The sequence below is a fragment of the Berghia stephanieae genome, chromosome 4, assembly GCF_034508935.2.
Source record: "Berghia stephanieae isolate SIO BIC M18660-M18661 chromosome 4, UCSD_Bste_1.3, whole genome shotgun sequence".
NCBI classification, from domain to species: Eukaryota; Metazoa; Mollusca; class Gastropoda; order Nudibranchia; family Aeolidiidae; genus Berghia; species Berghia stephanieae.
In genome coordinates, this window is record NC_088363.1 from 10,572,441 (window position 1) to 10,587,440 (window position 15,000).

The 15,000-nt window shown below is 37.0% G+C and overlaps 1 protein-coding gene across 12 annotated transcripts in view; it reads left to right on the forward strand.

Moving 5' to 3' along the window:
- The first annotated feature begins 2,587 nt into the window (after window positions 1-2,587).
- LOC144970011 (protein diaphanous homolog 2-like) overlaps window positions 2,588-15,000 on the forward strand; it is a 110,669-nt gene continuing 98,256 nt past the window's right edge. For 2 of the 12 annotated variants that reach the window (XM_078909163.1, XM_078909175.1), the window contains exons 1-3: window positions 2,608-2,746; window positions 4,087-4,377; window positions 5,354-5,539. In XM_078909163.1, the coding sequence (XP_078765289.1) occupies window positions 4,339-4,377; window positions 5,354-5,539 (225 nt within the window). In that variant the 5' untranslated portion in view covers window positions 2,608-2,746; window positions 4,087-4,338. Of the gene's footprint in view, window positions 3,481-3,958; window positions 4,378-5,353; window positions 5,540-15,000 lie in introns of all 12 variants that reach the window. The other 10 variants (XM_078909166.1, XM_078909165.1, XM_078909164.1 and 7 more) reach the window with 10 other exon arrangements.

The following is a 15,000-nucleotide window of genomic DNA, read 5'->3' on the forward strand; positions in this document are numbered from 1 at the left end:
ATAATAATAATAATAATAATAATAATAATAATAATAATAATAATAAATAATAATAATAATAATATAAAAAATAATAATAATAATAATAATAATAATATAATAATAATAATAATAATAATAATAATAATAATAATAATAATAATAATAATAATAATAATAATAATAATAATAATAAAGAAGACTATGATGACGATGATGATGACTATGATGATGATGATGAGGAGGAGGAGGAGGAGGAGGAGGAGGAGGAGGAGGAGGAGGATGGCGACGACGGCGAATGGTAATGATACTGTTCCTTTTCATCAGGAGTTGGGGGAAACTCCGAAATAAACGGCCATCTCCGATAGAACAAAGGAATTGTGCCATCTCAACTAACCCCTTTTCGCGTATGTATCATGTCCTCAGCAACTGGTGTGTGACAAGGGATGTAACCTATTTAAATAAACTGCAAAAAAAAATATTTCATGAGTTATTTTCCTTAGATTTCTTTTTCTTTCTCTCTCTCTCTCTCTCTCTCTCTCTCTCTCTCTCTCTCTCTCTCTCTCTCTCTCTCTCTCTCTCTCTCTCTCTCTCTCTCTCTCTCTCTCTCTCTCTCTCTCGGGACGAAACAGTGTCCATAGTCCATAGACTATAACGTATAATATGATAATAAATCATACTTCTTTTATAAAACGATTTATTATTTAAATAACAGTATCATCACAACAACATATCGTCTGCCTCAGTGAAGAAATATATCATTTAGTCTAATTTCGACAGGGCACAGCATAAATACGTCATTTTATAGTTAAAAATAATACCGACATGTGCCCAGATTTTGTATAATATTCCTGTATTATTCCTGTATTCATGTATAATAAAGTAGAATATTATACCCTTTTACAGGGGCGTAATTAATTAAACTCTCCCGTTAAGGGTTGTAGTAACAATTAGAATGTAAGTTCTCCAAAACCTATAATAGGCGGTTACCCACTTCTTCAAAACAGTATGATGACGAGGGTTTTTTTTTAAATGCTAAAAATAGGTATTATTGTAGGGAAATGCGGCTATGTGGTCTAGTGGTTTGACACACGATTTTGGATCGGAAGTTCCTGGGTTCGAGCCTCGCATTCGGCGCATAGTTGAGTCCTTGGAAAAAGGTTCTTTACTCACATTCTCTCACCGTACTCAGGTGTAAAATGAGTACCTGACCGTTAACAGTCCGAAAAATTGTAATATCGCCTAACAGGCGTCATGTCCCGTCCTTCATGTTAAATGTTGCTCTTGACCAGGATATGACCTTGTAAGCGCTTTAGTGGATACTGCGCTATATAAAAGCTCAATTTAATTAAATTTAATTTAGAGAAAAATGAACTTGAGCGAAGAAGTATAAATCCGATTTCTATGAAAAGGTATCACCATGGGTACTAGGACGGAAAGATGTGTTGCATATTATCATAATCAAATGAATCGACTCTAACCCTAATCTGTGTTTTATGTGCTAGGAATAGGAATCTAATTTTCCAGCACAGGCAGTGATGATAGAGACGGTTTGAACAATAATTGTGCGTAATTTTCTGATCATTGGTTACTGTTGTAGGCAAATGTAAGCAAAACAAACAAACAAACAAACAAACAAACAAACCATCCAACAATAAAAACAAAACAAAACAAGTAAAAGAAACGAAAACAAAGACAAAAAGTAAAAGGGATAGATCAATAGATAGATTGATAGATAGATAGATAGATAGATAGATAGATAGATAGATAGATAGATAGATAGATAGATAGACAGACAGATAGATAGATAGATAGATAGATAGATAGATAGATAGATAGATAGATAGATAGACAGATAGATAGATATATAGATAGATAGATCAGACAGACAGATAGATAGATAGATAGATAGATAGATAGATAGATAGATAGATAGATAGATAGATAGATAGATAGATAGATAGATAGATAGATAGATAGATAGACAGATAGATAGATATATAGATAGATAGACAGACAGACAGACAGATAGATAGATAGATAGATAGATAGATAGATAGATAGATAGATAGATAGATAGATAGATAGATAGATAGATAGATAGATAGATAGAGCAGTAACAAGCGAAACAACAAATTAATATAATCAACTCGGTTTTCGTGTGAATTCTTCGCCACATTTGTTTTTGTTTTGTTTGTTTTGTTCTTGTTTTGTTTTTGTTTGGGGGGGGGGGGTTGTTTGTTGATGTTTTTTATTTGTTGTTTTTTTTGTTTTGTTTTTTTTTTCCCCTTTCTTAGCATATTATTATTTGCTGACGAAGGGAATACAGCCGAAACAGTCACATCGAGAAGCCTTCTCTTCAATCATAATCTTGAATTTAAGCCTAATTAAACAGTAGTGACATTGCACTAAACTGTGAAAAAAAAAAAATTTAAAACCGGCCAGGCAGGGTTCGAACTCAGCACGCTCGCGTTCTGAAAGTTGAAAGGGGATCTCTTACAATGTCACCTCACTGTTATGACAGCGGAACTCTTCTCTCAAGGTCTCCCCCATTCAAAAAACTCAACAGTGTGTGAATGGGGAGGAAAGGACGGGGTCAAATCTGGCTAATTTCATTGGTTGATCTGTGAACTCTGACTGCTACTGGAAATGGCGGAAGTTGATGACCAAATCGGTGAAGAGTAGTGTACACACAGTTTACTTATCATATTTTGTCTTCCTTATGACAACATAATAGGAGAAAACGAAATCTCTATGAGATGTTTGTGTAAGCAAGTAATGTGATGAAATAGTCGGAATATTAAATATTATTTTTATGTGACTTTCAACCACACAATCACTGCGCCCTAACGGTGAGTGGGGAAGTGGCGACCCTGAGCGAGGGTTGGTGAAAGTGAATGTGTGTGCACAACGAATGCACACACCCTCTGAATCATCATTGTTCTTGATAGTATAACGATATCATCTGTGTTTATTATTATCCTTCCGATGATTATTTCTAATTCGTTTAGGTTGTGTTGAGGTCTCTAGCTTTCAAATTTGAAAGTTTGTGTTATCACGATTATACCACTATCCGTGATCAGATGTCTAGAGTCTAGACTCTAGTGAAGTATTTAGGTAGACGTCAGTCAGTCGTCTTCTTACCTTGACTTTTCGAGTTCGTCGTTGTCAGTTTCAGTTGTTTCATATTTTGTATCGGATAAGTACATTAGTTTCCCAATTGTACTACTCATCTAGATAGTTACATTCACTTATCCTGCCAGGAACCACAGGCTCACATTAATCTCTCTAACTCTAATATCCTTAGAAAATCAAGGGCTGAAAACAGGACGAACTTTTTTATTTCAACTCCAATTTCGAAGAAAGTCATTTTATAATGATTGTATTATAATAGTTTATCACAGATTTTTTGTAGTAAAAGTAGTAGTAGTATCAATTGTGTATGTGTCACTCTTTAATTTTGATACTATTTTTGTTTTTCATCTGTATTAAATCTTTGAGGTAACAATCATAATTTTAACTTTAACAATGTGAAATTATGGTATTCGAGAAAAAAAAAATTCATAAATAATTGTATTTGATCCTTTTTTAAATAAAAAGTTCTTTAAATTTTAGATCACAGCTGTAAACGTACTTAAATTGGAGGTTTATAAAATCGCACACTTTTGTCGATCTATTAGTTTGTATATAAATCTGGGGGTAGAATTTATTTTGACACAACTTTTAATAAAGAGTCTATTCATGATAATGTGAGACTAATGAGTTTTGAATTTTGCCAAACATTTCCTTAATGATATTTTTAAAATTCAAAGTTATAAAACTATTATTTCAACTAGAGATCTTAAGACTTTTTTGTTTCACTCTGACGTCGCTGTAAAAAAATATTTATTTTAGGAATTATTTTGCAGGTCTGTTATAATGCTCAACTGTTTCAAAGGGGCATTAATGTTATCGTGTTATTCTCACCTCATTTTTTCAGCAGCTTCTTGCCTCTTTGGCACTGAATTGTTTGCTTCGAAGAAGCAGAAAGCTGATGAAACAACATTGTAGGCTTTAAAAATGATTTGAGAACACGATAATATTTTACTTTTTCATTATATTATATAGATAGCATTGTAATTTCTTTGTTCAGACATGAATTGTGATGTAGTAAGATTTTGTGATTTTATAAATCGGCCAATTACTAGGATGAATGGTGTGTGATCAGTGATAATTCCAGGATTATACGTGAAGGAATTTATTCCAATCCGTCATTAGTGGCTGGATCACACCAGCATGGTTTTAACAAGTTTTATTCCTCTATTGGATTTTTTGTTCATTTGATTTATTTCTAATAGCGGATTGATTTGATTCACAAAAATGGATAAAAAAGACAAGGAAAAGAATCGTAACAGTTTTGTAAGTAACAACTTTCCTTTACAAACTGTTAGTGTTTATATCCAATCTTCCTGTCTGTTTAATTAATAAATAAGGTTTTAATGATTATAAATTTAGAAAACATATCCTTGATGGGAGGCCTTCCGAAAGCTCCAACATCCCCAGTATTCTTGTTTTTTATAATGTTCTAGTAGGGGGTTTGGGAGGGTACTTTTGTTTTTGTTTTTTAAGTAAAGTCTCCTCCCTCCCATACCCCCTACTAGAACATTATAAAAAAATTTTCCCCCCTCCCAAACCCCCTACTAGAATAAGAATACTGGGGATGTAGGAGCTTTCGGAAATCCTCCCTCCTTGATACTACACAATTTGATGTATATACACCTTGGTCCTGATAGATATTGTAATTGTATGGTTAGTGGATTGATACATTTTTATATTGATCGATCTTCAAGGAATACAATCAATATGTTGGTCTGACCAACATGTTTTGTACTATTATAAATGCGTTTTAGATTGTTAAACCAAAAAAAAATTAAATCACAAAGACGATGAAGAAATAGAGTCTGGCGAAGAGGACCTATAAGGACCTGTGCTGGAAACAATCCATAAATATTATGTATAACCACCATTTCAAATAAAAGTAAAAGAGAGAAGATAAAAGTGTTAAGTATCCATCCAATATATGTTTGTGTAATAAGGCAGTAATAGTAATACAGAAACCATCTTGATATTTTGTTGTCTAGATAAAATAGAGTAAGTAATGCAGCCCCTTGAATGGGACTCAGCTTTTCTTCAGTTTTCACATCCATCATTTTTTAAATAAGATAATTTTTTTTACTTCATAGAAATTTATTATCATTCTTCTTAACTCAGTTGTTACAAAAACTAAATTGTTAGATCATTACAATCATTCCAAAAGATGCTTTGTGGAGATTAATAAAATAAATTTTTTAATGGAACTTTGTTGTTTTTTTTTTTGTTTTTTTTTCTTCTAAAGCTGGACAAAGTTGGTGGCACGTTTAAAATAGGAGGCAAGACAAAGCACAAGACGTCTTCTTCCTCTGGCCATCACAAGGGTCCCGTCAACGACGACCATGGATACAATTCGGATCCTTTCACGGAGAAGGTGGATGTCCAGTCCATGGCAGATAACGATGTTGATGAGCAGTTTGAAAAGATGCTGGTAAGAAATTTTTTTCACTCAAGAATTTCATCATCTAGTACTAGGCCTGTTGCAGACATCGGCGATCATGTCCCTCCAACCATATCTGTCCTCAGATCTTCTCAATAGCTTAATTCCTGTTCCTGTTCCTCCTCCACCAATCCATCTGTTCAGATTGTCAATGTAATCTATCCTCTGTCTTTATATATGTATTAAGAAATATGGATGATTACATGAGAATTGTGTAGAGGTCTCAATTACTCAGTTTGTAGATCACTCGTTTCACACTCAAAGGTGAACCGAGATAGATTCTGGATGCAGTGATATTTTTTTCCTACCCCCCCCCCCCCCTCCCCCCTTTGCCCACCCAGCAGTGATTGTGTAGCTGGGTCCGTTAGATTTGGTGGCTGAAAGTACTTGGTGATAGATTAACGTCCTATTGACAGGCTAGCAAACAATTTCCATTGTCCATTTCATGCTATAGAGTCCGGGATAATCTCCGGCTCCCTGGGCCAAATGGCTCTGTAGGACTGCATGAGAATTGTATCATGTTATGTCTTGCTAAGTGTTGTCATAGTCCTTGCTTTCTGAGGTTATTTCTCTAATTCTCCTCTTCCACACTGTCACTCTCCTTACCAAGTGAAATTTATAAATCAAAACAACAAAGATAAAGAAAATTGGACAATGATTAAGATCTTGAACTACAATAGAGAAGAAAATGTGACACAGTGACAATATTTTACAATGGCCTAAACATCCAAGTGAAATTACCCCTCTGTGATAATTTAACAACATAAGAGAAAGTCATCCAAGTTTATGGTTCCCCATTCAAGAGTGGATGCCCCACTTGTACTCGTTCATAAAATTGACGCTGAGACGGTGGAATAGTGAGACGGTGGAATAGTGAGACGGTGGAATAGTGAGACGGTGGAATAGTGAGACGGTGGAATAGTGAGACGGTGGAATAGTGAGACGGTGGAATAGTGAGACGGTGGAATAGTGAGACGGTGGAATAGTCTCACGTCTCCAATAAAAGAAAAATACTATGGTCTGTGGAATCTTAAAAATTGAAGTTTCAGACTTTAAAAGAAGAAGAAGTAGAAGAAGATAGAACAAGTTAGCTTCCCTTGCCAGTCTGTGCATTCCCTCAAGTCCTTTGCCTTCCTCAATTGCATTAGGCTGTCAAGTCAGCATGTCCATTTCTTGATGGCGTTTTGCCTTAGCCTGCCTTTGCTATAATCCTCGTGCCAGAAGGCACATGAGGCCGATTAATCTTGACTGTGTTTCTCGCCTGGTCCCAAGTCATCCAACCTGCAGCATTTCTTTCTCTTTCAACCGTGTAGGTACCCCGCGAGATAGTTTTGGTTCTGTCATGTTTTCATTTTCCCTCTTGAGTCTGTTTTATTGCTATGACTATGATTGTTTTACATTTACAGCGAGCATCTTTGCATCTTCATCATTTTCCTACTCTATCGACTATCGAATTCCAAGGCCCAGAAAACCTTTGAATACAATTTATTATATTCAGATTTTCAGTTTGCGAGTGTGATTGGTTTTGGAATTGTACGCCTGACAGAATGAACATGTGATTTATTTCATGAACATGGGGTAAAAACAGCGTTGCCTCTGTCCTAGAAAATAAACACAAACAATAAAACAAACTAAAACCGTCTTTTATGTGTCATGTATCATCTCTAACACTGTAGGATCCGTATCCATTGTATCCATTGTATCCATTGTATCCATTGTATCCATTGTATCCATTGTATCCATTGTATCCATCGTATCCATCGTATCCATCGTATCCATCGTATCCATTGTATCCATTGTATCCATTGTATCCATTGTATCCATTGTATCCATTGTATCCATTGTATCCATTGTATCCATCGTATCCATCGTATCCATCGTATCCATCGTATCCATCGTATCCATCGTATCCATTGTATCCATCGTATCCATCGTATCCATTGTATCCATTGTATCCATTGTATCCATCCGTATCCATTGTATCCATTGTATCCATTGTATCCATTGTATCCATTGTATCCAGTTTGGTTTTTTTGTTACCGTTTTGAGCTCATTTGTGACCAGTGATCAAATTGAATTTTTAAATTTTACTTATCATTATAACAATTGAGTTAAGATAAAAGCTTTCATTAAGGGAAATTTTGTTTCATAAACTTCAATCCTCAAAAGTTTCCGAATTCTGAATATTTTGATGTATAAACTTTCCAGTTTTTAAATAATTTATTTATTTTATTAGTGACTTATTCTCAACTTGTACTTGTGATATTATGCCGGTGGGGGGGGGGGGGGGGGGGGGGGGGGGGGGGGGGGGGGGACTAGATGGCAAAAAGTGAATTCAAAGTTAAAACGATTGTAGATTTGACATTTTACTGTATAGCTCCTTATTAATGATTCATATTCTTTATCTAGTCTTAATGAAGCAATAAATAAAAAATGTCGATGTAAAACTCATAATTCAAATATAAATTCTATGTTTTTCATCAATCCGAAAGATTCTGCTTTAATACCGTTTTGAGGCGATGATTTCATTTTTATTTTGGTTTTGTTTTGTTTTGTTTTAACTCCAAGATACCTCTAGTAGCTATGAATTATGTTTTATATCCATATATTATCATTTATTGCAACTAAGAAGCAAATGAAGACACAAACAATGGGCTATAGAAAGTATGGTCCCGATTGTCTCAGTCAATACAACGTACTAAATTATGTGTTATTGTTTGTAAATGCTGCCATTTGATATCTATGCTAACGCCCCCCCCCCCCCCCTCGCCACACACATTCACACATTCCGCCTCTCCTCCTCCCTTCTTTATATCGTTTTCACTCCAACATACAGGCGAGCGAAGTGGCCGAGTTGTTAAGGCATTGCACTGTGATCCTGAAGGTCCCAGGTTCGAGGCCCGCTTCAGGCACTTGCGTTATTTTCCTTGAGCAAGATTATTAACCCCCAATTTGCTCACTTGGAGAACATGGGTGGTTCCTGTTGACATCAGACATCCTGTTTGGTGGATTATCTATATTCCTTCATGGAATGCCTAGGCGACGGGATCTTATGGTGCCGTTGCGAAAGGGCGTCATTTTATATTTATTTATACAGTCAAATAACCGCCCGCTTTGATGACTATTATTACAGTGAAGTGGTTTATCCATTCAGTGTCGTGTTGCATTTGAGACCCGTTATTTATAGCTAAAAATAATCATGAGTAAATTAAATAGAATGCCATACATAATTGCCGACACTAACTAAGCCTTCGCTTAGATAGATAGGGATCCCCGCCCTAAGCACACACATACAAAAAATACGCGCGCACACACATAACACGTACACACACACTAAGACACACACTAAGACACACACACACATGCCTCGCTTGACTAAGTAAACGTTAAGAAGGTGAATAAAAAAAATAAGAAATATTATCTTTAAGCACTTGTGTCATTTATTGTACACACTGTGACGTCCTACACATAGTATCATATTTAGCCACAAGGTTTTCTTGACAGATCTTAACACACTTGAATAAGTGTGTATGAAACAGTGCCAGACAAAGGGAGAAAGAAAAATACAACAGCAACAAAAATCATACCAAATCAGACTTTAGATCTGTGGATTTAAATAAATAAAATTCCCTTTATTTATACCGTAGGGGAAATTTGTCTTTAGGGTCTATTCCAAGGGAAGAAGACTGGAATAACCCAGGCGTCAACCGCAGTGCAGCGCCGCAAATTGAACTAGGGCGAGGTGGTGACTTGCTCAAGGCCACACACTGAAGGAGCGGGTGATCGAACTTCGTACCTTTCGGGTACGAAGCAAAGACCGTACCGCTGAGCCACGCTGCACCACCCACAAGCTTATCGGTCAGACTTTCTGCCATTCATTACACCACTGAGGCTACCCGATAAACGGGACGGGGCGATTTCAATTCCTATATTATTATATATTCTTCTCAAGAATACACGCGTTTTACGCTGTTAACTCACTAAACCCTAACATCGTTACTTTTACCTCTGGTATAGCTGTCCTTACCCCATGCCTTTTTTATTACATTTTTTCTGGGACAAATTATAGATAGTTCGAAGATGACATCACTCAGGTCTTTGTTATTGTATTTTGCCATCCGCGTTTATGAGTAATGCTCACTGAACTGTATTAACCTGACTATAAACGTTCATGGATACACACAGTTTTGTGTGTTGGTCCGTTATACTTCCGGATGGCAATGTTATGAGCTTCTTAGCCAAGCGCATACTATCTATAGGCGTAGTATCAAAGCTAATCTTTTCAATTTATGCATGTGTATGGTAGTTGAATAAAACTATCTATGCACATGCTCATTTTTAATACGTTTTTTTTTTCTCAATTTTGAAAAGAAGCAAAAATCTCTAGGATTGGATGCGTTAGCCCTCGCTTCCATCATCACACAACACAAACATTGAACACGAGAGGACTAAGACATTAGAGTTGCTCCATGTTTGTTCTTTTGAAGATATTAAAGTGAAAAATTGGGTAGAGCCGCCTATGTGGTCTTGTGGTATGACAGTCGCTTTCGGATCGGAAGGTCCTGAGTTTGAGCGTCGCTCGGCGCATAGTTGAGTCCTTAGAAAAAGACTCTTTACTCACATTCTCTCATCGTACACATGTGTAAAATGTGTGCCTGGCCGTAACAGCGTTGTTTCTGTCCGAAAAAAAATAGTAATATCGCCTAACAGGCATCATGTCCTATATTTTATATGTTACTGTTGACCAGGGACCCCTTATAATAAAGCGCTTTGAGCACGTTTAGTGGATGTTGCGCTATATAAAAAGCTCATTTTTGGGGGGTACAGCTCCTTTTCACTCTGATGGTAAACGCCCATTTTGGTTAATGCAGAGACAGGGTACTTTCTTTATCGCATTGTCATTGTGAGAGTGGGTTTGGGTTTTGTGGATAAAAAAATATGTTCAGCTCTTATGACACTAAATCTACATACACACTGACGGCCGACTGACTGACTCATCGCTAGTTTAAATGGCGGAGATATTTTGTCAGCTCTCAGATTTAGGGTTATCATAATAATCCGTCCAGGTGCTTCTTTTCATTCAATCGGTAAACGCCCATTTTCGTCGCCTTGTAGAGAGAGAGAGAGAGAGACACACACACACAGAGAGAGAGAGAGAGAGAGAGAGAGAGAGAGAGAGAGAGAGTGTGTGTGTGTGAGAGAGAGAGAGTACATTCTCTATCTTATTGTGTGAACGGGTTTTTGTGGATAAGAAATATATATATATTTATCACTCATGACACATGAAATACACACTGACAACACACCGCATAGTTTGAATGAGTGGGATATTTTGTCAGTATCAGATTGTACTATAGGGTAATGTGTTCTCAACAAGCCTTCTACTAGGTACAGCTTCCTGTCACTCTGTTGGTAAACGCATATTTTGGTAGATGCAGAGACAGGGTAAACAGTCCTTCAGAGCCATTGATGAGCCCGTGGAGCCGGAGTTTATCCCCGTTTCTATAGCGTGAAACGGGACAATAGCAATTTCTTGCCATCCTTTGGATAGGACGCTAGTCTATCGCAAAGCACTTTCCGCCAAATCTAGCAGGCTCAGCTACTCATTCAGAGCTGGGTGGACCGGGGGGGGGGGGGGGGTCAGAAAAAATATCGACTGCAACCGTGATCGATCTTGGTCACTTCGCGCTGCGCGTGAAGCGAGTGAGTGCTCTACCAACTGAGCTATCGGGAGTCCCCAGGGTACTTTCTGTATTCTATTGTGTGAACGAGCGGGTTTTGTGAATAAAATTAAGATATATATTACCAAGCACTCATGACTCATAATATACATACACACCGACGACCCCAACACATAGCTTAAATGACTGGGATATTTTGTCAAAATAAATTCCAACTATTAGGTTATGTCAATAATAATCCTAATAAATAAATAAGTACAATTTCTTTCACTTCAACGCCCCTGTAGACTTGCCCTGCCTTATATAATACTACATAGTTCATTCAGAAACAGGGCACTTTCTTATCAAACGGATGCTCTGAATTTAGGTAGAATACTCACAACATCCTCCAGCCAAATTAAATATACTGACACACAAAACCTTACACGTTTATAGTCTGAAGGATGTAATTTAGTTAGAACTAATCACTACTATGCTGTCTAAAAATAATTACAGAGAGGTGTGTGACGTTAATTTCGTTCCTTCTATCGATGATGAGCCAAAAAAAAAAATCACAACATCCGCCAGCCAGATATTAATAACCAACACACAGAATTATGTGTGACATTGAACGGTTATAGTTTGTCTGATTGGTAGAATTTAGTGAGTCCGACGCATAAATATGGCTGGCTAGAAATAGTAACAAAGAGCTGAGTGACGTCAATTTCGTTGCTTCTGTAGAATGAACGAGTTTCCTAAATAAAAACGACTGTCACATTGCTTCATTAATAAATTAATGTCTGAGGGATGTTGTAACCGTCTCATTTCTAACCAGGTTATCTCAATATGTAGTTCAGAAAAGTAAGTGGAGCAGGCACTTATGTTGATAAGAACAAGAAATGAAGTGAGAGGAAAAGTACCAGAAGGCAATAGAGAAGAATAATTTTTTTTAAACGTTCACGGCGATGGGGAATCGAACCCGCCCATTATACAACGTGCAACGTTCGAACCACTGGGTCACCCCTACAACACTCAACACAAAGCTCTATGGTGAGGCTGAGGACCTAAAGCGGACCACAGACTTCATAGCAGATATCGGACTGCAGCCATAGATGTCCATCAGAGGAACGAAGAAGAAGAAGAAGAAGAAGAACCCGCGACCTTACTGGTACGACAACTCCGCCTGGGTAGGGCTATTTATTGTCAGAGCTATCCAGGGTGGTGGATGTAAGTAAATAAGGTCGCGGGTTCGAGTCCCTATCGCCGCGTAGTTGTTTTTATTATTATTATTATTATTATTATTATTATTATTATTATTATTATTATTATTATTATTATTATTATTATTATCATTATTACTATTCTCTATTGTTTTCTGGCATTTTTCTATCTTCTCACTTCTTTCCTTGTCGTTATCTCATTATTATCGTATACAGCTTTTTCCCCCCTCCCCAATGGTAAACACCCACGTCCAGGTAAATGGCAATGTTTATAAAGACCAACGAAAGGACATAATGTGATATAAAACGAAATCCATTCTTTAGCTGTGTTATTGTGAGACTCTCCAAGTTGGATTCCAGAATGTTGAGCTTCCTGCTGACAAAATTGTTTTGTTTTTGTTTCACACACACATACACACACACACACACACACACACATACACACATTATCTCACTCTCTATCTGTATATCTCTATCTATCTTTCTATCAATCTATCTTACTATGCCTGTCTATCTCTGTCCATTGTATTGTTTTAAAATTATTTTTTAATTGAGCGTTATATAGCGCAATATCCACTAAATGTGCTCAAAGCGCTTTACAAGGGGTCCCTGGTCAACAGCAACATTTAACATGTAGGACGGGGCATGACGCCTGTTAGGCGATATTACAATTTTTTGGACGAAGACAACGCTGTTAACGGCTAGATACTCATTTCACACCTGAGTACGGTGAGAGAATGTGAGTAAAGAGCCTTTTCCAAGGACTCAACTATGCGCCGAGCGCGAGGCTCGAACCCAGGACCTTCCGATCCGAAAGCGATTGTCATACAACTAGACCACAAGGCCGCACATTGTTAAACGATCATCTGTGTCGTTAAAACATGTTTTGTAACCCCCCCCCCCCCCCCTCCCGTTTCCTCCCTTATATTTTTTCCCAATCTTTCAGTCCTTCATTCGAGTACATACAACAATTGTTAATAGGCAAAACTAAGAAATTACACAATGTTCATAATTCGATGATCTGTAATCAGAATTAAATTATAATGTGAAATTGAATGTAAGCTTCAATTTAATTATTAGATTAAAATGGACGTTTTGGGCTTCCCCTTTATCAACAAAAATAAATCAACAAAACAGGATGAATGAAACACTACAGGCTAATGAGATAGTGGTGTTGTTAACTCACTCAAACCTATAGACTTTTGCTACTTTTCAAAATTGGAAAAAAAAGTATTAAAATTGAGCATGTACATAGATAGTTTTATTCAACTATCCCTAACATGTAAAAACTAAAAACATTAGCTTTGATTCTACGCCTATAATTTGTCTCATAAAAATGTAATAAATAGGCATGGGGTAAAAGTAACCCTGGTAAACAAACTACGGACATAATCGGTGTTAGGATTGAGTGAGTTAAGATGAATAAACAAAAACATCGGGGAAACTCAAAACGTCCATTTTGTCTGTTTTCTTATATTAAATTGAAGCTTACATTCAAATTCACATTGTTATTGTTATTAATTTCTTCGAGCTTCGAGCAGCCACATTTGCATACACCGTCCTCGGAATTAAACTGTTGTGTGTGTTATGTGTGTGTAGCCCTACTTCTGTTTTTGGCTCATTACATAAGGCAAATAGGATTCAATAGTCGTAACGTCACTTCCTTCCTAATGACCCATGGTAACTTAGTAACACTGGCTCTAAACTATCGGAACACTGGCGGGCGCCCTTATGAGATATTTCTCCGACGAGCATAAAGGTGTATCCAGAGGAGAAAAAACATTATAAATATGATCTTGTTTTGACTATTATACATTCTGATCACAAGACATATGAAAAGTTCTAGCCAGCATGAAGATAGAAAAGTAATGATTTTCTTTGTTTAGAATCAAGATGGCCGCCGTTGCCGGGCGGCGTGACATCAGACTACTGAATCCAATTTCCGTCTAAAAATAAATTGAGCTTTTATATAGCGCAATTTCCACTAAACGTGCTCAAAGCGCTTTACAAGGGGTCCCTGGTCAACAGCAACATTTAACATGTAGGACGGGACATAACGCCTGTTAGGCGATATTACAATTTTTCGGACAAAGACAACGCTGTTAACGGCCAGGTACTCATTTTACACCTGAGTACGGTGAGAGGATGTGAGTAAAGAGCCTTTTCCAAGGACTCAACTATGCGCCGAACGCGAGGCTCGAACCCAGGACCTTCCGATCCGAAAGCGAGTGTCATACCACTAGACCACATAGCCGTCTACGTCCAAATGACACGTTATGATGACATGTTTGGGTCTTATCAGTTGAATCACTGATTTACATTTTTCGTTATCTATAACAGGTCGGGGTAATTAGTACGTAGTAGTAGTAGTAGAGTATGTATGTATGTAGTATCACAACAAACGGTTTTGATTATATGATGTTATAATATACTGAAACAAACAATATGGGCTGTGCTGTATCCTCGGTGTGCCTAGATTACCGAACGCCATTAGGGGCTTGATTCAACATTGTTGTAATGGACAATGTTTTACGTTGGTTTTGGAGTGTGTGTGTTTTGGGGTTTTTTTTTT